Source organism: Mesoplodon densirostris, chromosome 9 (genome assembly GCF_025265405.1).
Source record: "Mesoplodon densirostris isolate mMesDen1 chromosome 9, mMesDen1 primary haplotype, whole genome shotgun sequence".
In the NCBI taxonomy this organism is placed as follows: domain Eukaryota; kingdom Metazoa; phylum Chordata; class Mammalia; order Artiodactyla; family Ziphiidae; genus Mesoplodon; species Mesoplodon densirostris.
In genome coordinates, this window is record NC_082669.1 from 86,235,473 (window position 1) to 86,262,757 (window position 27,285).

A 27,285-nucleotide genomic window follows, 5' to 3' on the forward strand; every position below is an offset into this window, starting at 1 on the left:
TAATTTGGCTCTTTCTCTGCCTATTCTTTTGAACAGGATGTTCTGATCACCCACTGCCATCACTTAAGATGACATGCCCATCTGGCACACAACATTCCTCATCCTGCAAATCCTGTCAACATCTGGATAACTATACCATCTTCATGAGTAACCCCTTAAATATCCTGGCTTTACACATTTCTTAAATCTCATTTCCAGAGACCTTCGACTCCACTCCTCCTGTCACCCTCTCCTCTAGTTCCTGGACAATAGCACATCCTCAGATGGCTCCATCTGAAAAAAAAGTCACTATTTCTAATGTTTCTGTTTAAGAATAGAACTCCCTGAGGTGCAATACAAAAGCAACTTCATTCCTTCTCTCACCTGTGACCCATTCAATACACTCTGTTGGTCTGATTCTTGCTATCCCTGGGGTGATATCTGGGGTAGAATCTATAACATTTTTGGTCACTTCATTTAATAAAGAGTCTTTCAGTCATGTTTAATTAAAAAAAAAAAGCAACCTCATTTCAGTAGCTGAAATAAAGAGTCCTCTATCTACTAGCAAAAGTCCAAACTTTAGTAAAGTTAAACTTTTGCTTGTCCCCTAGATCAGGCTTGCTGAAAAGCCTATAGTTGGAAGTAGGTTTGTGGGTTTGTATTGTTCTCTATCTTCTAGCTCCAATTTCTCCCACCATTTGCTAGTTCTAGTTTCTAAATCCTCCATATTTGGAGTGGCAAGGGATGGACAGTATCGGGAGAGGAGCAGTAAGGATAGGAGAGGTCTTACTTGACTGGTTTAAATAAGATACGATGTTAGTACTCTTTATGGTTTTTTTTTTTAACATCTTTATTGGAGCATAATTGCTTTACAATGGTGTGTTAGTTTCTGCTTTATAGCAAAGCGCATCAGCTATACATATACATATGTTCCCATATCTCCTCCCTCTTGCGTCTCCCTCCCACCCTCCCTATCCCACCCCTCTAGGTGGTCACAAAGCACCGAGCTGATCTCCCTGTGCTATGTGGCTGCTTCCCACTAGCTATCTACCTTACATTCGGTAGTGTATATATGTCCACTTGCATAGCAAAGGAAGCCATAAACAAGACGAAAAGACAACGCTCAGAATGGGAGAAAATATTTGCAAATGAAGCAACTGACAAAGGATTAACCTCCAAAATATACAAGCAGCTCATGCAGCTCAATACCAAAAAAAAAAAAAAAACCCAATCCAAAAATGGGCAGAAGACCTAAATAGACATTTCTCCAAAGAAGATATACAGATTACTCTTTATGTTTGATGGATGTTCCAGATGGCCTCGTCTGGTGGGCGGTATTATGGATTTTATGTGTCACGGTGCTTTTAGAGATCCCTATCACCCAAATAAGAACATCAGGTTGCTGCTCCTTCTGTGGAGTAATGCACCTCTTCCACTATGACACCCTGTGGTTTCTGCATGTGATGGTCACCCGATCTCTTGATGCAGAGGTCGCCTTGCCCTGTCAAGAAGCTGTCTTGGGGAAAGTTGCTTTTAAAATGACCCCAAATACCACTCCTCTCATACATCTGTCTCATGGGAAACAGGTACCTCTGCTCTGTTGGCAGTGAAAGTGCAGCTGACTCTCCATTAGATAAGGAGACTCAGCAGTGAGTTTCACTTTTAATGTTTCAAGAGTATGTCAAATACTAGTCCACTGATCTCTAGGAAACAGAGTCTCAAGTTTTCCAAGTGGTGATTCCTCAATATCTATTGCACTGTCTCGAGGTAAATGGAAGGCTCCCCTGCCAAAAAATTGACCATACAAGTTGTAGTTTAGGAAAATATTCTAACTTTCTCCAAAGGTAGACTGTCTCTCAACCTTCTCATTTTCAATACTAAACTGAAGAGTCTAAAACTGTTTTTTGGTCACTTGCTTTGGAAATCCTGTGTAAGTAAAACACGGGAATACTTATGGTATGTGCTTGATATGATAGTTCTTCAGGGATAGAAAGAGCCTCGTTTTACCACTCCATTAACCAAGAATTCTGCAGTTTACCACAGCTTCTTTTCCAACTTAGCTGTTGAATTACTTCTGTCCCTGTTGTCCTTTGACTCTATTGACAAGTCTTGGTCACTGAAGCATCTAGTTATTATTCCCAATAGTTTGGTCCTCTCCTTTCTTCACTTCCTTTCTTATCCAGTTTACATTCCTTGGTAAACCAATTGAATAACTTTCTTTTTTAAGGCGTTTTTTTAACATCTTTATTGGGGTATAATTGCTCTACAATGGTGTGTTAGTTTCTGCTTTATAACAAGGTGAATCAGTTATACATATACATATGTCCCCCTATCTCTTCCCTCTTGCGTCTCCCTCCCTCCCACCCTCCCTATCCCAGCCCTCTAGGTGGTCAAAAGCATTTATTTTTAAAGCCACTTTATTGAGGTATGATTGATATGTAAAATGTTGTACGTATTTAATATATACAACTTGATGAGTTTGAGGATAATTATACACCCATGAAGCCATCACCACCATCAATAACTTTCTCAGCAAAACCCTAAACTCTCTTGTCTCTCTTTAGAATGATAGTTCTTTAGCAAAATTTTAACTCTGGATGAACCCAACAATTTACTTTCTCTGTGCCACGTCTGCCCCTGAGCAGCTAAGTTCTGTTGCTGAAAATTACAGAGTAGGGCTTCCCTGGTGGCACAGTGGTTAAGAATCCGCCTGCCAATGCAGCGGACACGGGTTCGAGCCCTGGTCTGGGAAGATCCCACAGGCCGCAGAGCAACTAAGCCCGTGCGCCACAACTACTGAGCGTGCGCTCTAGAGCCCATGCTCTGCAACAAGAGAAACCACTGCATGAGGAACCCGCGCACCACAACGAAGAGTAGCCCCCGCTCGCCGAAACTAGAGAAAGGCCACGTGCAGCAACGAAGACCCAATGCAGCCAAAAATAAATAAAGTAAATAAATTTATTTTTTAAAAAAAGAAAATTACACACAGTAGAGGAGATTAGGCTCCGAACATTCATGGTCACAACCTTCAACTGCTTTGTTACTGCTGCACCTCTACCCTGCTGTGTTTCTCTCACCAAATGATTCTACCTGTCTCCACAAGAAAACTTAAAACCTTCCACTTCTCTCTTCGCCTCCCTCCTCTCACTCTTCACGGGCAGCTCTGCCTCCTATTCCACACAGAAAGTAGGAGCTGGTAGAAGTCTCACTGTCGAAGGTAGAAACATACTTGCATCTGCCCCTCCTTCCGTATTCTACATACAAAGAGTAAATCTCTCTCCTCCAACTTGTTTCTGAACCCCAATCTCTCAGACCTTCTCAGAAACCTCATACAATAGACTTCACTAGAATTTTCCCACCAAAGTTTAATCATTTTCAAGTCATCGTTCCAGAAGAAAAACAGAAGGCCTTCTTAACCCCCCTCTCAATGAAACTACTGCCCACAGCACATCCATTTTCATGGCCAAACTACTCAAAAGAGTTGTCTGCATTCACTGACTCCATTGCTTTAACCTCTCCAATCTGGCTTCTGTTTCTTCAATCCACCAATACGTACTTGCTATGATTATTGATAACCTCCATATTACTAAACCCAATAGATATTGTTCAGTGTCAGGTTTGTAGACCTCTCAGCAGCACCTAAGAGAGTTGATCACTCCTTCCTGCTGGAGAATTCTTCTTTGGGCTCTGTGATACCTCAGTCCTCTGGGTTTTCTTCTACATTTCTGCCTGTTCCTCTGTCTCCCTTGCCAGTTCATTTTCCTTGATCCTTCCTTAAAACTGGAATTTCCTGAAACTCTGTCATAAGTACTTGTCTCTTCTCATAGTAATATTTCTCCTTAGGAAATCTCCTATGTTTTCATTGTTTCAATGAAAGATAAAACCAGACCACCAAACTTGTTTTCAGCCAGACTTCTTCTTTTAGACCTATCAATCCAAGTGTCTGTTCGACATAATTTGAATGTCTTAAATAAAACTCCAATCCCCAAATGTTCAAAACCGAACTCATTACTTCCTTCCTCAAACCCTGTTCTTCTTCCGGATCATCTATATAAGATAATAGCATTACCATCACCACGATTACAAACACTTAGAGTGTGCCTAGTATGCAAAAGCACTGCTTCAAGTTAAAATCAAATAAATGATTTAATTCACATTTTTCTTACAACGCAATGAGGGTAGCACTGCTAGTACCCCACTTTACACAGGAAGACATGAAACACAGAGAGGTTAAATGGCTTCCCAAGGTTATAGAGCCTGGAAACGGTAGACTTGAATTTTGAGACCATGGAGGGCTCATACCCTCAGCCCCTACACAATATTTCTCATCCTCCTTGAAATCATTCTTTTCCTCATCCCACCAAATCCTGTCAATTGTATCTTCTTAAATACATCTGGAGTCTGTTGGGTTTTTTCCATCTCCACTATCACGTTTGGTCTAAGTCATCGTTATCTCTGATTTGAGTTACTGTAATCACCTCTTTATAGGTCTCCAATTCTTGCCTATTTCAGACCTGTCTTGCACACTGAGCCTTTTAAAAAAAAGAACTGGATGTATTTAAGAAATATGCAAACAGAAGAATTGCCCCGTTTCATACAGATAAGCATGCTGTGTGTGACACTGGCGCTGAAAGATCCTTTTGAGAAATCATGATAGGAAAAAATGTCTGCTCACTAAAAGCCATCATGGATGTGGGAATGGCACTTAGCATGGCAGGGTCAGAACATTGGATTGTAATTTGCCTTTTACTTTCTAATTAAAGGTTAGCCCCCGAAGGTATCTACCCTTCACCCCAAATAAATTAATTTACAAATGTCTCCTTTTGCCTTATATTTCCTACATGGGAATGATTTGTATTTTCCACATGATAAAACTTTCCATTGAAAATTTGAAAAATAAAGCATATGTAAATAAAAGTAAAATAAGTTTAAAAATTCTTATCAGTGATACAAAATGACAAATGAAATTTAGGGCTTAACTATTAGCTGTTTTACTAAAGGAGAGACTTCAAACACAAATCAGAAAGTGATATATAATTTGGATATTATTAGATAATAAGAAATGGAAACTTAAAGATGTAATGTGCATGTAATTTCTCATCACATTAAAACTTTCAAAAATACAAAAAAATTGGATTTCATAAAAAATTGGACTGCATATATGTATATATGCAGTCATATATATAAAATAATGATAGAACTGCACTGGCAGATATAAAATTTAAAAATCAAAATAGAAAAATATTGACATATTTGCATGCTTTAGACCTTATGGACTTCTCGTACTTTTTTCCTATATAAAGACTTTAAAACATACCTGAATGCTACAGCACAAAAGGTGATGTTTCTGCAAATATCATGGACAATTTAGAAAAGCATTACAAATTCAAGTTAAATTCAAGTCCTGCAGTAAATGGTAATGGTAATATATCATAAAACACATAAAGGGTTAAGCAGAGTCTTTGGGATGTGGCATAGGGTGCACCACTTGCGTTATCTAGCCAGTAAACATGAATCCCATGCAGTCAACTCTACTGTTGTTTTTACTTAGGGCATGTGATTGCTGGACTGAACTAGTTTGAAGAGATGATACTGCAGTAAGGGGTAAAAGTTGAGGACCAGAGCGATAGTAGTAGAGGGCAATGGGCAGGAAAATACAGCTCTTAAGGAAGTCTAAGATGAGCAACTAATTAAGCCAACGTTCGGTATAGAAACTATAAAAAGGAGTTGGGGGAGTCCTTAGCAAATTAATCTTCTGCTCAAGACAGTAGTTTCAACCTGAGACCAAATGTTTGACCCTAATCTAAGAGGGTGTTGGAATAAGTCACTCAGGGTAGAAAGTAAGATTCAGACCCTGAGAGCACATGTTTGCAGATTATCAGACTAATCATTACATATTTCCATGAGTGGAGGAGGAATTGGGGGGGTGTATTTTCTCCTAGGAGTTGGGGAGAGAAAAAAAAATCCAAAGTGAAGAAGGGAGAAGCAAAGTGTCTAGAGGGGTGAGGCTGGAGACAGGGATGAAGTGGCCAGAGAAAACCTCTTGTGCTGGTGACCAAAGGGCATTGCCGTGGCTATACTGTGAATGGCAAAGTACTTGTTTTATGTTTCATGATGAGAGACTTATGTGAAATTAAATGTATAGAACGACGTAATTTTTTAAAAAATAAAAAATATATCTACATACACATATGTGCCTAGAAATAAGACTGAAATAAAATATGTCAAGATATGAGAGTACCTGCTACCTTCTTGATACTTTTTGTATCTTCCACAATCATAAAGTTGTTTAATATATAAAAGAATCATAGACTGTTAGAACAGATAGGTATTTAGAGATAATCTGGTACACAGACCTAAATTTTCAGAAGAGCAAAATAAATCTCAGTGTGACATAATGGTCACAGCAGATTTGAAGCAGATTTCTGTGTATCTGAGTTCCCTCTCAGTAATTTCCCTTGTGTCATCTTGCCTTCCAGAGCATTTTTTATTTATGTGAGTTTTTTAACCTACATCTAAAACTTTACATTTAATTACATTTCATATTGCTTAGCGTGTTTTTATTCAATCCCAATTGTCATCATACATTTGTATTTCCCACAAATATATGACATCTAAGACCTTGTGAGTATGTCTCACAACTTCTTTCAAGTGACTGAAAACATTTTGTCCAGGACATGACCAAATTCAGAATCCTAAGATAACCGGGTGGTGCTGAAGGGACATTTCTGAACAGAAATCCTGCAGGTCCAGATATAACTCACTATTGCCACCTGGTGGTAGGGATTGCAGACTCCCGTGATTAGCACCAACCCCGGGTGCTAATAATGCATACAAGAATCACCATGAACTAAACCAGTGGTCTCCACTGCACTGTACAAAATAATTCATTTGGGTGAGTGTGGTATAAAAACATTAGGGGTTCTATTTATATTTCTATATTTATGCAAGGCAAATTGCACAAAATATTAGTTCCTGCTAACCATTTTCTGCTTGCCAAAGAAAGCCAGTTTAAAATCTTCCAGCTCTTTTTGGACATTTATTTGCACTTACTTTAACAGTATTCATATGATATCATCTCTTGATTTCTCAGTTTAAGGCATTACAGTTAAAATTCCACTATGTTAGATGATGAGAATTTAGCTATCTTTCACAGCATCCTGCACTGAACACACTTATACTTTTCATGTCTCCATCATTCTCCCATTATGGCTATGTCATAAGTTTGCTTAGAGCAGAGTTCAATGTTCAGAATGTTGTCTAGATATCTGTTAACAGCTGAGCAATGGGATTTATATTACTTTTCCTGTTTTGTGTCCACCGCTTACTTGCTTAGCTTTCTAAGTGGATACCACTAAATCAGCCCCAAATATTCCCTGGTTGTTTAAATCTTCCCTTGGAACAATCAAGTGACAGGACACCTAATCTACATCAAATATTCTATCAATTCCATTGTCTTAGAGACATCTCTTCCAGGGCTTTTCTGCTTGTCCTACATCTAGTCATTTTCTTCCTCTAAGACCTGCAAAGACCTATCTAGACTTAAGTCTACCCTCTCCCTTCACTGGTAGTTTGGGTATTGATTTCTAGATTGGAAACAATGTTATGCAGAATTTTGAAGCCATTTCCCCCTTATTGCCTGGGAGTTCCCAGTGTTGCTATAAAGAAGTCTTCTGCCATTCATTTTTTTTTTTGTCTTAAGGAATCTGTTTTTCCCCCTTCCTGGAAACTTTTAGGGTCTCTCTTCATTCACCATGTTCTGAACTCTCAGTGTCCTTCCGTATGTGCATCTGTTTCGTCAGTTTTGCTGGCACGCAGTGGGACTTTATGTCATAAAAATTATATCCTTCTTTTATGGAAGTTTTCTTGAGTTTTGATGTAATCTCAGTTTTCTCTATTCTTTTTCTGAAACTCCTATTATTTTATCTTGTTTCTTCCTTTTATACTAAAATTTCCACTTATGTTTTATATCTTTACATTATATTGATATTTTGTATTTTATATATTTTCTATTTTATTTATATATTTATTTTTTGCTTCTCGTTCCTCTTTTATAGAATGTCATTCATATTTCATGAATGCAATTTCTTTGTTCACCTCTCTGAATATATTAATGATAGTTTCTTGTCTTGTGTTTTCAACTTCTTGCACAGTCTCTGTTTCCTGCAAGTTTCTGTCTTCTTTTTGTTTGTTTGGGTCTCTCCCTTTCATGCCTGAGGCTGTCTTCAGATATCCAGGAACTTTGGTGGTTTGGTCATATTTAAGGCAGTGAAAAGCTGGTTGGAAGTCCTGTACATGTGCTTTGGGATTTGTTGTTGACTGTGGGCACATATATGGTATGATCTGACTGGAGCTTTCTTTGAGAAAACCCAATGCTATATATTTTCATCTTTTCTCTTGTGCTCATTGCATTCCCCAAAGAAAAACCTCCTGGTCCCTTGCCTACTGTCACCTGGAGGGAATAGGTCTGGCTGTTGGGGACAGTGGGGTGGAAGGTGGGGCTCTCACCATTCAACATATTAACTGTCACTCAGTGTCCCTGTTTTCTCTGTGAAATCTGTTCCTGACCCTGAACTCCTTCCTGTCTGCTTTACCGTGTCAAAAGACTACACTTCCGGGCTTCCCTGGTGGTGCAGTGGTTGAGAGTCCACCTGCCGATGCAGGGGACACGGGTTCGTGCCCCGGTCTGGGAGGATCCCACATGCCGCGGAGCAGCTGGGCCTGTGAGCCATGGCCGCTGAGCCTGCGCGTCCGGAGCCTGTGCTCCGCAACGGGAGAGGCCACAGCAGTGAGAGGCCCGCATACCACAAAAAAAAAAAAAAAAAGACTACACTTCCGTTTGGTGGAGGAGGAACAGCTGCATCCATGTAGAGGTTGGGAAGAAATTTGTGCATTTAACTGTTGCATAAAATTTTTTTACTTACCCTCACTTTTCAACATTTTAAAAAACTTTGAGGGCTGCTGCTAGGTAAATTAGATTGCTTTTTTTTTTTTTTTTTTGCAGTTCGTGGGCCTCTCACTGTTGTGGCCTCTCCCATTGCGGAGCACAGGCTCCGGACGCGCAGGTTCAGCGGCCATGGCTCACGGGCCCAGCCGCTCCACGGCATGTGGGATCTTCCCGGACCGGGGCACGAACCCATGTCCCCTGCATCGGCAAGCGGACTCTCAACCGCTGCGCCACCAGGGAAGCCCAGATTGCTTTTTTTTTTAAAACATCTTTATTGGAGTATAATTGCTTTACAATGGTCTGTTAATTTCTGCTTTATAACAAAATGAATCAGTTATACGTATACATATGTTCCCATATCTCTTCCCTCTTGCGTCTCCCTCCCTCCCACCCTCCCTATCCCACCCTTCTAGGTGGTCACATAGCACTGAGCTGATCTTCCTGTGCTATGCAGCTGCTTCCCACTGGCTATCTATTTTACATTTGGTAGTGTATATATGTCCACGCCACTCACTCTCTCACTTTGTCCCAGCTTACCCTTCCCCCAGCCCGATAAAGAAGATGTGGTACATATATACAATGGAATATTACTCAGCCATAAAAAGAAACAAAATTGAGTTATTTGTAGTGAGGTGGATGGACCTAGAGTGTGTCATACAGGGTGAAGTAAGTCAGAAAGAGAAAAACAAATACTGTATGCTAACACATATATATGGAATCTAAAAAAAAAAAAAAGGTCATGAAGAAGCTAGGGGCAGAACAGGAATAAAAACGCAGACCTACTAGAGAATGGACTTGAGATTGCTTACTTTTGTAACTTACTGTTGACTTAGAATTCCACTTTCATGGGATAACTGAGGCATTTTCCACCCATTCTTTAACTTTCCAGCTTCCAAAATGATTTTGCTGTCATCTCCTCTCTTGATATTTTTATAATTGTGACTTATGACTTAAAAAGTCTATTCTTGTTTTAATGGAGATTTGGGATAGAGTGAAGGTAAATGGACCTATTCAATCTGTCATCTTATTGGAAGATGCAATATTTCTCTTTTTACATTAAAAAATCCCCAAGAAATAAATGATTCTTGACTAATAATTATTGCACAGATTGACCTTAGTGCCTTCATGGCCCATACATTGGTGGATGATGGAGGTAAAGGGATAGGAGAGGAAAGCTCCATGTGCACAGAGGGACTGACAATAGGGCCCTGCCCACTTCGTTCACTCTCGGCATATTGAGTTTATATGGGCTAGGTAAGTGGATAACAAATTATCCTTGCTAGTTTTAATTAAACTAGCCCTCCCATAATGTGCTTATGGCTGTAAATGATTTCTACAGGAAATGACTTATGTAAAAAAAAAAAAACACCTAGAATGAAGATAATACAAGAAAATATAAGAGGCTATCCTTCTCCTACTTGTGATGTTAATTCTTCATGAAGATCTAGAGAAGATCTAATTAGCAATAACCTGAACAACTCAGAAGAGCTGGTAACAAATTTGAAGTTATCAATAAGACTCCTTGAAATAGGATTTATATCGACTGTAGTTAATAAAGAATTATGATGCATATTGTGAATTGGGATATTTGTTTATATAGTAATAGTATAGCAAATAGATATTCAAAATCTAGCACTCAAGACAGGACTTTTCATAAAAATTCTGTTTCTAGCAATGTCAAAAATCAATTAAATCCAGGATTAATTTTACAAAATGTTATATCCTAAATGTTAAGTATGTAGAAGCTTCCTTTGTAATTTCTTAGTGAAGAGCAAAAAATCAAAACATACATGCTATTAGAAAAAAAATCCTGTTCTTTTTATAGTGGTAAAAATGACTGAAATGATATATAATATAGCAGCATAGGACGTCAGTAAGAGTGTGTGTGTGTTTGTGTGTGTGTGTGTGTGTGTAGGATATAAAAATAAAGAACAGAAAGAAAATAAAAAAGAATGCAGGAAAGAGATGGAAAGACTAAATATTTAGAAAAAATAGAAATCTGGCACTAAAAATTATTCTAAATTTATAAAGTCACAGAAAGTTCAAGGGGATCAAACTTGTCAGGCAAAAATTTCTAACCTGGATAAAAATGCAAAAGCCAACAATATGCTTTTTATAAGAGAAGCATCTAAAGTATAAGGACATAGAACTGTTGAAAGTGAAAGGATAGAAGTAATGTCAGGTAAACACTAACCTAAAGAAAGCTGGCATTGCTATTACATTATCATCAGACAAACTCAAAGACCCCAAAACATTACCATAGATTGAGAGGGACACTGCAAAATGGTAAAAGTGTTAATTAACCAGGAACATATAAACATTCTAAACATTATTACGTGATAGGGACATAACAACATAATCTGAAAATATATAGAAACCAGAATTGACAGAACTATCAGGAGAAATAGATATAGCCACATCATGGAGGGAGATTTTAACAAAACAGTTGCATTAATTGCTGGGTTAAGCAGACAAAAAATTGTTAGGTCACAGACAATTTGAAAATCACAACTGGCAAACTTGATCTAATAGACTTGGAAAATACTGCACCCAGTAAGTTGAAAATATGCAATCCTTTTTTAGCACAAGGAAATATTTATCACAATTGGCCACATGCTAGGCCACAAATCTGCCTCAACAAGTTTAGAAGAACTGATGTCATACAGACTAGTTTCTGACCACAGTAAATTTATGTTAGAAATAAAAAAACAAAACAAAAAGTACCTACAAAAGACTCATTTATTTCAAAATTTAAAACACATGTCTAAGCAGCTCATGGATCAAAGACTCTAGCATAATGGAAAGCAAAAAACACAAAGAACTAAAAAATATGGAATACAGCTAAAGTGGAAGAAATGGAAGAAAATTTGTCTCCTCAAATTCTTACTTTGGAAGAGAAGAAAAGCTCAAAAAAAGTAATGCACATGTATACTTTTAAAAGTAAATGAACAGGACTTCCCTGGTGGTGCAGTGGTTAGGAATCCGCCTGCCAATGCAGGAGACACGGGTTCGAGCCCTGGTCTAGGAAGATCCCACATGCTGTGGAGCAGTAAGCCCACGAACCACAACTGTGGAGCCCGTGTGCCACAACTACTGAAGCCCCCACACCTAGAGCCCATGCTCCTCAACAAGGAGAAGCCACCACGATAAGAAGCCCTCGCACCGCAAAGAAGAGTAACCCCTGCTCGCTGCAACTAGAGAAAGCCTGTGTGCAGCAACGAAGACCCAACACAGCCAAAAATAAATAAATTTATTTAAAAAAAAAAAGTAAATGAACAGAAACTAAATGCAAGGATAAAATAGAACAAAGTAATAAAGAGAAGAAACTAATAAAGTAGAACATGAAATAGGATCAAAAGAGCCAAAAGCTGGTTCTTTGATAAGACTTATAAGACATAAAATCAGCATACTTTTGGAAGAATTATTCTGAAAATGTTTAAAAGCATAAGTAAAAATATTAGGAATTAAAAGATACATAACTAAAAATACTGTAGAAATTAAAGAGGTAATAAGTGAATATTATAAACAACATGCTACTAAATTTGAAATGGAATGCATAAATTCCTAGAAAAATATAACTAAAGCTCAAGGAGAAATAGAAAATATGAATAATTCTGAATCCAGGAAAGTAATAGAATAATTACTAAGTATATGTATATGCCTTCTGCTTTCTCCTTTCTGTTTCCTGCTAGCTGGAACAGAGAATGGATAGAGGGAGATGAGGCAGCCATCTTGAACCATGAGGTAGCCATCAAGTGCTGAGGATGGCAGAGCAAGAATAGAAAGAATCAAGGTCATCATGATTGTGGAGCCACCATACCAGCCTATTTCTATCTTATTAAAACCATTGCTATTTTTGGTCTTTGTTGAGATGAAGAAGTAACTAATATACGTGGTAATACTGAAAAGAAAATAAGAAAATGATTAACATGAAATTCTGGACTGTGGCTATGTTGATAAGGGGATGGATGTGATGGTGTGAAGAAAGGAGATGGAATCAGAGAAGAGCTCATGGAGATTTCTAGAAATTATTATGTTCTATTTCTTAAGCTGGGGTGTTGGTAAATACCATTTTATTCATCTTATTATTATTTAAAATTTTTGTTACATTCTTTAAATATGTATATATTAAAATATTTCATAATCAAGATATATGAAAAACAATTTGGGGACAAAATAAATGTATTCCTTTGTTAGGAAATATCATTGGAATATGAAGAGAAAAATATTGTTGAAGACTTTAGGAAACAAAGTATAGTATTAGAATAAATTTTATCAGATGGGAGGTTTATTGTACAGTTAGAGGAAAGTACAGATGCTTCCTACATGGCTAAGCTCATGTTATTTGCTAGATAATATTTTAACAATATAAAATGAGAAGAACCACATTTTTGTGATTCAAAAATGAAAGATATATGGAAGAAAAGGTATCATCAATAGTCAATTATTTCTTTAATAACAAAATGTTTTGTGGAGACCTAGCTCAGTAAACCAGTGGAGCCCAGCTAGGGCTTTGACTACAATAAATATTAAAATCTGAGTGAGGTTGTGTTCACAGGTTGCTGCTATGATTCCTCTCTTTTTTTAATGAATATTAAAATATATTATTTACTCAGAAGTGAATTTATCTCACCAACTGTTGCCACCCACTTCTCTCTTCTTTCGGAAGATATACCCGGCAGAATTTCATGTGGATCGGGGTTGACCTGTTTGCTGATACCCAGGCATTTACCTTCACTTTAGTGAAGCCTCTTTGTGGGGCATATTGGATCCCCAGTATATGTCAGAAATATCATCCTTTGTTCTGATTTAATACCATTGATAATGAGGCTTCCAAATTCTCAGTTGAACGGAATGAGTTCTCATAAATTGGATTAGTGAGTAGAATAGTTATAATTTCTTTCGAAAGTTCAACTTCATCTTGTATTCACAGAGGTACAGAAAACTGCCAAGTTAAAAAAGGACCAAGTAAAGGGTACAAACTTTCAGCTATAAGATGAGTAAGGACTTAAGAGGCATCACAAAACATGGTGACTAGAGTTGACAACACTGCACTCGACAACTGAAATTTGCCAAGAGAGTAGAACTCAAATGTTCTCACCACAAAAAAAAAAAGAAAAAAGAAAAGAAAAAAGGATAAATATGTGAGGTGATCAATGTGCCAATCAACCAGATGGGGGAAACCATTTCACCATGAATACTTCATCAAATCACCATGATGTACACTTTAAATATCCCATGATCCCTTTCAACTTTATTGAGGTATAATTAAAAAATAAAATTGTAAGATATTTAAAGTGTACATCATAGTGATCTGATCCACATATACATTATGAAAAGATTACCCCCATCCAGCCCATCAACATATCCATCACCTCATGTTTCTTTCTTTCTTTCGTTCTTTCTTTCCTTTCTTTCTTTTTCTTTCTTTTTCTTTCTTTTCTTTCTTTTTCTTTCTTTCTCTTTCTTTCTTTCCTTTTTCTTTTTTTCTTTTTTTTGGTGAGACATTCAAGTATCAGTCCCCTAGCCAATCTCAACCATACAACAGTATTATTAACTCTAGTCCCCATGTTTTACATTAGGTCCTTTGACTTTATCTTATAGCCAAATGCTTATACTCTATTACCAACCTCTCCCTATTTACCTACCCACTACCCTGCCCCAGCCCCTGGCAATCATTTTTCTACTCTTTGTTTATATGAGTTTTACTTTAAACAAACAAACAAAAAGATTTCCATATATAAATGAAGCCATGCAGTATTTGTCTTTCTCTGTCTGGCTTATTTTACTTAGCATAGTGCACTCAAGTTTCACCCATGTCATTGCAAATGGCAGAATTTCCTTTTTTGCTATGGCTAAATAATATTCCATGGTCTGTACATACCACATCTTCTTGATCCATTCATTCACTTACGTTTTTTCCATATCTTGGCTACTGCAATGAACATGGGAGTGCAGATATCTCTTCAAGATCCTGTTTTCATTTCGTTTGAATATATACCCTGTAGTAGGATTGCTGGGTCCTATGGTGGTTCTATTTTTAATATTTTGAGGAACCTTCATACTGCTTTCTATAGTGGTTGCACCAGTTTACATTCCCACCAACAATGAACAGGGGTCTCCCTTTTCTCGACACCTTCAACAACACTTGTTATCTCTTTTTTTTGATGCTGCTGTGATTCCTAAAGGGTGTGTAATAGGCTCTCTCTCTCTTTCTGCTCACCTCTCTATAAACCGCAGGGTTTGGCAGGATGAGTAAAGGAGACCCGTGAGTTGTCTCAAGTGAGGTCTGAGAGGCATTAACAATTGGCTTTGCTGCCAAATTTCACGCAGTCTAAGAGAAGGCAAGAGTAATCAAAAACTTTTGTTTGTAGCACCTACTTGATCTAATCTAAAATTCCTTTTCTACATTTGATCTAGGAGCCAGATATTCTAGAACTGATTATCTCCTTACTCGGCAGAACTAATGCCTGTAGTCCCTGACATTATGACCCATGCTAATTACTGTTACATGGTTCTTAGAATTTTTGGAGAATATTAAAGAGTGTCCTCTTAAAGAATTTGATTTTGAATAATAAGAATTTCACCCCCAAACTAAACAACACGTAATTAAAAGCAAAATTCAATTTGTTCAAGGAAATTTTCCTTTGAACTTTTCCCTTTGGGGAACAAGAAATTATATAAGATGAATGGAAAACAATTATTTTAGGCCTTTCATTAAAAGTGTACTGATTTTTCAATTTCTTTCATTCAAAGATGTCTGGAGGTTTACAAATTGAGCTAGTGTAAAAATCTGAGGTATCTCTTTGATTAATACTAGTGCTTGAAAGAAGGAAAAAAATATAGCAACTTGATTCTTCTCTTGGTATGTAAAAATTGATTTTTGGAAACCTGGAACTCATTTCTTATGGAAATAATATGAGTGATGATTGATCTCCCAATTGCTCCACTGGAACCTGACAAATCTAATCCCTCATGTATGTCAGTGTCATTTTGGGGTCTTCCTTTCTTCTTGTTCCTTTTCTTCTCTAAAAATATTTCAGCTACTTTTGGAGTAATATAGAATTTATGGGCTAAGTACCTACCCACCATTTTTATTCTGGGCATGAGTAGGGAGTTCTGCTAATGGGTGGGCCATTGCCTATAGTGAAAAGGGAACTTGGTGAGTCATGGAAGACATCTCTTTTTTAAGTATGCAGCTTAGGAATATGACTCTTAGATAGGAGTGCTCCTTAATCAGTTCCTGGAATCTGAGGAACCACTGAATATCCATCAGCTCCAAAACCAGCATATAATCATCACCATCAGCTGCTGCAGCAGCAGCAATGGGAAAATTATCATCAAATTATCATCGTTATCATCTTTACCAAAACTTTGCAGTTCTATTAAGAATAATTTTAGGACTGATAAAGTATATAAAGAACTCATACAACTCATTAGCAAAAACATCCAACCAACAAAAATCCCAGACAAGCCAATTGAAAAATGGGCAGAGGAACTAAATAGACATTCTCACAAAGAAGACATCCAAATGGTCAACAGGTACATGAAAAGGTGCTCAACACCACTAATCATCAGGGAAATGCAGATCAAAAGTATAATGAGTTATCATCTCATACCTGTTAGAATGGCTATCATTATAATAGCATTATGCTAAGTGAAATAAATGAGACAGAGAAAGACAAATACTGCATGGTATCATTTATATGTGGAATCCATAAAAGCCAAACTCATAAAACAGAGAGTATAAAGTGGTGGTTACCAGGGGCTGGGGGTGGGCAAATGGGGAGATGATGGTCGAAGGGTGCAAGCTGCTAGTTTTAGGATGAATAAGTTCTGGGGATCTAATGTACAGCATGCTTATTATAATTAATAATACTATATACATAGCTGGAAGTTGCTAAGAGAGTAGATCTTAAATGTTAACACTGCAGTAAAGGAATGGTAATTACGTAATGTGATGGAGGTGTTAAATAAAGCTATGGTGGAGATCATTTTGCAATATGTGAGTATATCAAATCAACACATTGGTGATTCAGATGTGTAAAAACATGGCAAAATGGTGCAAATTACCAAAAAAATCTATGCCTTTCATTTTTTTTCTCTTCTTTGAAATTTATTTTAAACCATCCCCTCTCAAAAGGAGTAATATTTGGATCTTTTTTGACTTGTAGTTCACATTCAAGGCCAAACCACACAGGATTTATTTTAATTCAATAAAATGTCCCACCAACTTCATGAAAAAAGCAGAAGACTAAAACATTATGAATATAAATATCCCTTCCACTTTATAGCTAGATTAAGTAGATACAGATTCTTCCACATAATCAGTTAATCTTAAATTATCTAGTTTAAATCTAGCAAAGAACAGGTGCAATTTATTATAATTATAACACAAACTATACAATATGTTTATATCTGAGAAGAGATGTGTAACTGCTAAAAATCAAAACATATCTTAAATGTACAGTATGTAAAAAATACTTTAATATGATCTCTTATAAATAGCACTATTACAGAGCAAAAAGTGATCCCTTAATTTTTCTTTTACACCAAGCTAAATTTTTATATATAAAGTTCTAGAAAGACCATAGAATCATTGTTCAAAGGTCTTCTCTTCCAAACTCAGATCTTAATCTTTACTGCCTAAAATATACCCAAATTACCTTACTTCTCCCCGTTGAAAACTTATTTCCCCTCAGTGTTTCCCATCTCAGTCTGTGGCATCACCATTTGCCTTTACCTAGCTTATTGTAGCAGAGGCATCTTCTATACTTTTCTCTCTCTCATCCACAAAGTCAGATTAATCAAAAAATTCAGTTAGGTCCATACCCTCTGCCTTTCACATTGTTGCCACAGTAAGCTTCTCAAAGGGCAGAATTTAACATGCTGCCTCCTGGCTTCAAAGCTCTCTATTTCCCTTAAGATGAACTAAACTCTTTTGCATGGCATGAACAGCAATTTTTAACCTGGTCCAACCTATCCAAACATTTCACTTTCCACAGCTCATTGCTGGCACCTGCACTGGAGATGTTTCCCCAAAAAAGCCCTGCTCTCGACATTTTGGGGTCTTTGAATTCATCGTATTCTCTGATTATGTTACCTCTTCCTTTTTCTCTCCTTCGTTAATTAGTCAAGATAAATATCGAATACCTACTCTCTGTCAAACAGTGGAATGTGCTAGGGGATTACATGCTGAACCAAGTGGACACAGTCCCTGCGCTCATGGAGTCTGCACTTCCCTGATTGCACACGACATCTTGCTCCAGACTCAAATTCCTTTACGTCACATTTCCTCTGGCAACATTCCTAGGTTGAGCTAGTTGCTCCAGCTTCTGGGAGATCTGGCCTCTGTGTGCGGTGCACCTTTGCTGTGGTATTTATGTCACGCTTTTTTTTTTGTTGTTGTTGTTGTTGTTGTTGCTGTACGCGGGCCTCTCACTGTTGTGGCCTCTCCCGTTGTGGAGCACAGGCTCTGGACGCACAGGCTCAGCGGCCATGGCTCACGGGCCCAGCCGCTCCGCGGCATGTGGGATCTTCCCAGACCAGGGCACAAACCCGTGTCCCCTGCATCGGCAGGCAGACTCTCAACCACTGCGCCACCAGGGAAGCCCTATGTCACGCATTTTTTTAAAGTCCGTCTTCCCCATTAGACTCTGAGCTGCTTACAGTAAGGAGTAGGTCTTTTCATCAACAGACCTTCCTACAATGCCTAGGACAGTGTTGGATGTCAAATCCATTGGAAGCCAAAATTTAGGCATCACGCCAGAAAACTGGGTTTGTAAAGATGACCACAAGAAAGTTACCGAGTGCAAGTATATCCAGCAGTTTTTAAAGCCTATTTCTAATGCATTCTTCTGTAATACAGCAGGCATACTGTTGATTTTCTGTGTTTTAGAAGAATTACTTCTCTCCCTAAAGATGATAATGTTTTCATAAATATGTATTCAATTCTCATCTTAAAAACCCTTAATATACCCTGTAGCTAGTGGTTTAAAACTTATCTTTGTATTAGTTTTCTCTTTACATAAAAATTGCTCTTTCCTTGAAGATTTCTGTAAATAACAAGAAAGTTTTCTTTTTCCTATTGAGTTGCATGCTAATGCATTATAGCCTGAGGAAGGAACATATGCCCCACTCTCATATTTCTAATGCCATGGTTACCGTTGGACCAGTTCTATGCAGGATTATTTTTCAATGGTCTCAAGATGTATTGCTCCCAATACAACCTAGTATAGTATTTTTACATTGATTTATTCTGGGGAAATGAATTCTATGGGATAGTTTACAAAAGTCTCTTTCCTTCCTTTAATAGGCACAATAGCTACAACAACTCCTCCATCTGTGTTTGACAGTAGCAGCTCATGAATTCTGCATTGAATTTAGTGGTAAGGAAGACACTAAAGATAACTGGATTGTAATTACATGAATAGGAGTTGCTCTAAGTTCATACCCTGGAAGAAATAGGATGAGCCTAATAAAAAGGCAGCAAGGTTTTAATATGAAAATGAAACAATATTCTGAGACTAGCATTATATTTCTTTAAACTACATATGCTGACTGCCATCACCATGAACCTGGTAAAAGGAGAAAATGAGGCTGATTTTCAGAGCCTAAAATGTTTCCTATCAGGATGTTGATTTCAGTCCATCCATGAAGGCTTATCACACCATTACAACATGCTTTGACGTAAGCAAGTAAAGTAATTTATAGACAAGGAAGCAAGTAACAGGTTTTAAAATGCATACATATCTAACTGCAGATCTAATATAATTTTATGTATAATTATTCAGAAAGAATCAAATTTAATGTACCTTTTCCAGCTCCACCTTGCTTGAAATTTTCCCTGCATCATTACTGTATCTGCAAAACAAATTGACCCAGTTTATAATTTTATTAAAATGTAATTCAGAAAATCCTAATCAAAATAATATTATTTACCCTGGAACTGGTTTTGTTTTCTCTTTTCTCTCACTTGTTTCATGTCCATTAACATTTTCTGCAAAACATTAAATAGAAAAAAATATTAATTTTAATGAAGGGTTATCAGTGTGTGTATGTGTGTGTGTGAAGATGGAAGCATTATTAGAAACTGAAAATAAACAAATTCACCTTGTACTGACATAACAGTCATCATAATAAAGTATTTTACAATCACCAATATCCTACCAACATTTTTTTTCACTGCATCAGAGCAGTTTATCAGACCAGAAATAACCAAGGTAAGATGTGATGCTGTTTCCAAATAGAATATAAGAATTAAAGGTTCCCAGTATTATGCAGGAAAGTCATTTCAGTATAAAAGAGTAACCTGGAGGTCTACTGATAAAGGCATGAAAGACAGAGAGAGTTCTAACAGACTGGCTGGAGGATAGAAAAGTCATACTTATTCTTTCCCTTTTGCCAGAGAATGTAAATTCAGCCATTAATTGAAAGTAAAATATTTGGGTAAATGTAATTCCCTTGTATAAATACTGGAAAATAGAGAAAGAAGAAGGTTAAATTCCCATCATGCATGTATGGACAATTAGTTCAAAATATAACCCAGAATTCTTGAGTTTATTCTATTGCCCAAATGACTAGACCCCACTGTGGCCAAATCAACATGTGATACCATCTGTTTCCAGTCCATAGTTGGTTGATCCACTGATATAAGTCATCTGAGTAGCCTCAACCTCTGCTTCAGCACTGATGATCTGCTGGACCACAGCCTCCATGATGGGCATTACCATGGCAGTAGTAGAGGTGTTGCTAAGCCACATAGATAAGAAGGCGGTACTGCTCATGAACCCCAAGGTCAGCCTGCAATGAGAGGATCTTTATTATGAACTGTCTTCTCTAGCTTCACCAGCTCTGTATCACTTAACTGTAAAGGATGTTGTTTATGAGTTGTGAATTAATTTTTTCAAAACATAGAAGGTTAAGATTCCTCCCAGATAAGGAACTCTGAGGACAGCTATAGCCAGGTAGAAATCAAAATGGCACATGTAAGGGCAGATTTCTTACGAGGTTTGTCTCCCTGAAAACCATAAGGATCTTCTCTCCGAAACCAGAAAAATGATAAAACTTATAATCAAACTTCAAGTTGGTAGATGGTGTAACAGCTTATAATATTACACCAATATTTGAATGCCCTTTACAGATGACACATCTTCAAATACTAGTAAGATAAGGTGCAGTCAGCATTTGCATTTAAGATCCCTTATTCTTTCTTTTATGTTTGGGTCTTACCTCTGATTATTAGTATATGTGCCAAGGAGGCACAAGGGCAAGGAGGGAGGTTAATATTTATAGATCTGCTTTTTACTTGTTAACTACTCTGGTTCAATATATGGTGGGTGGTGGAAATGGGTAAAATCACTAGCTAAAATGAGGTTTCAGAATTTTCTGTAGATTCAATTATTCATGCTCTCCTGAATCTGACATCGCTGCCTGTTGTCAAGACTGGATGTATTACGTTGTCTCCTCTTACAAATAGAGTAATTCTTCTCCCTTAAAAAATAACATACCTAAGATTATAGGATTTTAAACCATGTCTATAAGCTTTCAAAATCACAATTGGGAAAAAAACATGATCTCTTTTGAGTAGGAGGTCCAAGAAAATCATTCAGAAGCACATCTTTCCATATACAGCCATTTATGAAATTCTCTGACTCTCTTTTGAAATAGATCTATAAGAAAATTCCACACTATAAATTACAACTACAGATAAGGTGGATATTTTCTATGTGTAAAACAAAACAAAAGAAAACTTTTAAGAAACTTGTTTAAACAAGAAATGATTCTTTTTTTTTTTATTTTACAAATTTAATCAGTTATACATATACATATGTTCCCATATCCCCTCCCTTTTGCGTCTCCCTCCCACCCTCCCTATCCCACCCCTCCAGGCAGTCACAAAGAACCGAGCTGATCTCCCTGTGCTATGCGGCTGCTTCCCACTAGCTATCTACCTTATGTTTGGTAGTGTACATATGTCCATGCCGCTCTTTCACTTTGTCACAGCTTACCCTTCCCCCTCCCCATATCCTCAAGTCCATGCTCTAGTAGGTCTGTGTCTTTATTCCTGTCTTACTCCTAGGTTCTTGATGACATTTTTTTTCTTAAATTCCATATATATGTGTCAGCATACAGTATTTGTCTTTCTCTTTCTGACTTACTTCACTCTGTATGACAGACTCTAGGTCCATCCACCTCATTACAAATAGCTCAATTTCATTTCTTTTTATGGCTGAGTAATATTCCATTGTATATATGTGCCACATCTTTACCCATTCATCCGATGATGGACACTTAGGTTGTTTCCATCTCCGGGCTATTGTAAATAGGGCTGCTATGAACATTTTGGTACATGTCTCTTTTTGAATTATGGTTTTCTCAGGGTATATGCCCAGTAGTGGGATTGCTGGGTCATATGGTAGTTCTATTTGTAGTTTTTTAAGGAACCTCCATACCGTTCTCCATAGTGGCTGTACCAATTCACATTCCCACCAGCAGTGCAAGAGTGTTCCCTTTTTTCCACACCCTCTCCAGCATTTATTGTTTCTAGATTTTTTGATGATGGCCATTCTGACTGGTGTGAGATGATATCTCATTGTAGTTTTGATTTGCATTTCTCTAATGAGTAAAGATGTTGAGCATCCTTTCATGTGTTTGTTGGCTGTCTGTATATCTTCTGTGGAGAAATGTCTATTTAGGTCTTCTGCCCATTTTTGGATTGGGTTGTTTGTTTTTTTGCTATTGAGCTGCATGAGCTGCTTATAAATTTTGGAGATTAATCCTTTGTCAGTTGCTTCATTTGCAAATATTTTCTTTTATTTTAATTAAAAAAAATAGAAACAATTTTAACTTCAGGCACTGGCAAAACAAGAAATCTTTTAATACACAAAGGGTGGGAACTGATAAAACTTCTACATGGTAAAAATGCCTTAAATTGAAAAACCGCTTAGTGGTATAATGGACAGGACCCTTGCCTCATGGAGCAGTGCATGACCCCACCCCCTGGGGCCAGTGAGCAGGTGGCCAAGGAAGAGACACATTTCTACAGTACTTTAAGAGGCATGGAACACCATGTCATTGTAAGAGTGAAATACCCTTAATACATACATGCCGTAAAATTTTTAAGTAACAGGTATTTTTTAAAATGTGTCTGAACTGAGTTATTGAATTTTTTTTCTATTTAGCAAAACAGTTTGCTCCATAAATGATAAACACAGATGTGGTTATACCCTGGAACGAATTATGCAACATAATTCAAATAATTCAATATAATCTTCCTATTTTTTAAAGAAAGATGAGAAGGGGAGAACCACCTAAGGCTTTAAAGCATAATGCCATTAGGTAAATGATTATGACACTGGAATTTTTTTTTTTAGCTCCCATCTATGTTTTTAACAAGAGCTAGAATTAAAACCAAAACAGCCAATTAATTTAATGGAAAAAAGCATTTATTTTAGTGGGGAAAATCAGTCTAATGAGTGATTTCACATTCTATAAATGAACCTTCTTAATTGCTTCACTTTGGAACAGTTCATTTAAAAAGAGAAATGTTCACCTTGGAATTTTTCTGCACATATTTGTATTTTGTCATCAATGTCTTTGGTTCTTAACATCCTCCCTGATGATCAGGGATACTCTTGAATGTGTGATCAGCCAAATAAACAAGATAGCACTGAAATCCACTCTGATGTCTGTCAGTCTTGTCTGTTGAGGTTCAAGGCTTCTCTCAGCTTTGACTCCTACAGTGCATAAAAGGTGAACGAGTTGTGTGCACTTATTCCAATCTCCCTGTAATTAGACCTGCAGTGGGAAAGTTTTCTTTCTTTTCCTCCTCCAACACAAGTACCTTTTATATAACTTCCATATTTGCAGAGAAAAAAAAAGTCATGAATTACACTGCCATACAAATGATTGTCTGGATATGCATTACTTATCTGTTTATTTGCTCTGCACAAAAATGGTCTGTTTGGAATATAAACCTGGAACGGTAAACACAGTACTTACCATGCTAGGTTCACACCCACCATCGTCACCATTCTCAGAGCAATCCTTTTGTGCAGATTCCATTTTTCTATTGATGTTGCTAAACAGATGACTCCAATTAGCAGTAGGTGAAAATCTTTGAAATAAGCAGATGCCACCTGAAATTACAGTTAAACCCATTATTTCTGTTGGTGGTGGGGGGGAAACATTGCACCAGAAAGACATTGTTTCACTGCACTTAGCTTTGACCTTCAACTACATGATCTTTCTATTTTGTTGAAAGAAATGTAGATGTATGGGAATACAAATTTAAGTAAGTTCCATATCCTTACCCAGAAACAGTAGTGCTATGAAAAAAGTATATAGAAAAGAAAACAGGGTACCCATATACTGAGTTTTTAGAGAGCTGAGCAACATCAGGCAAGTGCCTGCTATGCCTTAATTTCTCCATCTGTAAACTGGGGTTAATTAGTTTGTGCTCCTATGGCAGAATGGCCATGACTATGATCTGGGAAAGTCTCAAGTCAAGCTTTGGCGAGCCAATATCTTTATCACCACCATTATGCCAAAACTGCAGTCACTTTTTTGTATCTTGAGTGGAGACTAGTAGAGTATACAGATACTTGGGCAACCACTTGCAGCAGGACTTACCAAAGAATGCTCTGAAAGGTACATAATATTTTTCTTAAAAAAAAAAGTTTCTGGGCTTCCCTGGTGGCGCAGTGGTTGAGAGTCCGCCTGCCGATGCAGGGGACATGGGTTCGTGCCCCGGTCCGGGAAGATCCCACATGCCGCGGAGCGGCTGGGTCCGTGAGCCATGGCTGCTGAGCCTGCGTGTCCAGAGCCTGTGCTCCGCAGTGGGAGAGGCCACAACAGTGAGAGGCCCGCGTACCGCAAAAAAGAAAAAAAAAAATTTCTGTGGTCAAATAAGTTTAAAAAACAGAGTTTTCTAAGATTCTAGAATTTTCTTTCTTATAGGCCTTCTCAAAACCTTTAAACGCTAGTGTATACTCTCACTCTCAAAGTGTGGGATACCCTATACTACATATTTTTCAAACTTATCTAATCATAGAAACCTTATTTAAAAATACCTCATGGTACTGATATTCAAGAGACCTGACTTTATGAAATGCTTGGCTTAAATTGAATCACAAGGCTGTGGTAAAATCTTCTCCCATGGAAAGGGGAAGAAGACTGTATCATGGGTATTATGGGTTAGTTAAAAAACAGAAGTCTCCACCCATGTTACAGGACAGATGAGCCTCATGAAAGCAGTACTGGGCCCAGGCAGAAGATAGAAATCCAAAGGTGATAAATTGCATGGCCTGGCATCTTGAACATGACATCTTGCCTGAGAATGTTTCAGCTGTGGTTTAGGCAGTTGTGTGCTGGGTGGCTGAAAGCTGCATGGAGATAGATATTCTGGTTTCAATGCATTTCATGCTTTTAATGGGAAACTGAATCCATTTTCTTCAGATGGGTACCCTTAGGTTGTATAAAGCTAAGAAACGCCTCTCAGCATGAATAAACTCTCAGCAAGAACAAAATGGAAATACATGTGAAAGTTAATTTGGCCTTATCTTCTGAAATGGCAGTTTTCTGGAAAAGAAAACAGGGAAGCGTTTTTTTCATTAGAAACAAAAATTGCTTTTCCAACACTGTGTGAGACTGAATTCTGTTGACTAGAAAAAGCTGATGCAGGACGTGAAAGAATTGGCCCTTTTCTTGGGAGGTAGGCACCGGGCATGGATGTCAGCCTGGGAAGATTGGACACACATTTCTCCTACTGACATACATGACTCAAGAAGCCACAGTCTGTTTTGTTTTTATCCACCTGAAGGTGGACACACATGCAGAATTCTAGAGGCAAGAAACAGCTGAAAGTTTGGAGGACTTATGTGGAAGCCTTATCAACAGGATTATTGCTCCTTTTAAATAAAGCTTTCTCATTGGAAGTAGCAGCACGAAGTAGGGAATCTAATTATGTCAAACATTCACAGGAGAACTTACCTCCTTGGAAGGCATGATCCCAAACATAGGGAGCATTAAGCCAGGCATCAAAGCTGTTACCGACAGAGGCAAAACTTCTGTCAGCCAAAACATGGCAACGACAAGCAGGATGTAGGCACATTCTGCTTCCTGGACAGAACAAAGGCAAAATGCCAGGTGAAATAATGAGGCTGGGAAATCATCATTCAAATCACAATCACATTTGCTGGATAGAGTCGAGTCACAGAGAAAGTTATGAAGAAACTCTGAAGGTCCCTGCCCCTTTGAGTTGGGCAGCAAATGGTTATTTCTGAGGGGTTCCAAGAGTCAAAATTTAATACACACGAAAAACCAATGACATAAAAACATCCTTATTTGTTATGTTTCCTTCACATTTTCTTCAAAACAGACAACAGCATGCAGTCAATTTTCTGTGTTCATGTCAGCGTATATAGTTGTTTGCCCTCACCTTCATTTGGCCTGTAAAATGTACTCCCTGCCTTTTCACTGCATTTCTTGGTTGGGTGGGAACCATGCACACTGACCTTCCTCTCCCTGTACTAAAAAGGGAAATCAACCTAGAAGAAAATTATTGGTGTACTTTTTTACAGGGAAAGGACAGTGCCCTGTTACGTGCATGGATAAGACTGAATTTGCTCCTAAGTGACACAGACCTGGAGGTGAAGAGCCTCTGCTTTGCTTTTTAGAAAGACAGCTGAGCTACTGGGAAGACACAGGGGGACTCAACAGGATGGAGACTCTTAATAGAATCTTTTGCTTTGCTAGGTATAAAACTGGGTGTCTATTTGAGGGCATTGTTAAGGAATGGTTGGAATTTGTCATTGCATTTGGCTTATATGAATAATTTTGATATGAAATCACCCAGGATGTACTAAGTGATCAGTAAAGGTTAGCATCTCTTATAGGCTTTGTTTTGCTCTCACACTGCCTAATCTCTGCAAATTCTGAGCTGCGTTTGAAAAATTTACAAATTTACAAAAACTGCTGTATGAGTTTAACAAGGTCTTTTATTTAAGGCTCTTCCAGGACAATAACATTTCTAGCTCTGCTGCCCTCTGATTTACCTACCTCAGGGTGAGTCCTCTGGGCCTGGTATTTACTCATCCAGCAATCCTGTACTTTCAGTGGGTTTCTAAGAAATTCTTAATAAGCCATGATTGTGTCTTGTCTTTGTTGTGCTGTCTTTTTCAATGAGAAAGACTAAAGGTGTTTTGATGTTGACAATATTACACAAAGTCTTCCTCTATAATCTTGACAAACAATAAAAAACAGTGAAACAAAGCTGAGCTTTGACTAAATCTTCCTGACTTGCTCTGGAGAGAATCTGTGAATATGAGCTTAATTTAAAATGCCAGTGTAGGGCTTCC

At 37.7% G+C, this 27,285-nt stretch overlaps 1 protein-coding gene across 1 annotated transcript in view; it reads right to left on the bottom strand.

Moving 5' to 3' along the window:
- Positions 1 to 27,285, bottom strand: part of SLC13A1 (solute carrier family 13 member 1) — a 76,791-nt gene that overhangs the window by 30,673 nt on the left and 18,833 nt on the right. Inside the window, exons 2-6 of the mRNA XM_060108343.1 lie at positions 25,919 to 26,047; positions 23,930 to 24,066; positions 20,541 to 20,728; positions 19,868 to 19,925; positions 19,741 to 19,789 (exon numbers count right to left, since the gene is read on the bottom strand). Of these exons, the coding sequence (XP_059964326.1) occupies positions 19,741 to 19,789; positions 19,868 to 19,925; positions 20,541 to 20,728; positions 23,930 to 24,066; positions 25,919 to 26,047 (561 nt within the window). The remainder of the gene's footprint in view (positions 1 to 19,740; positions 19,790 to 19,867; positions 19,926 to 20,540; positions 20,729 to 23,929; positions 24,067 to 25,918; positions 26,048 to 27,285) is intronic.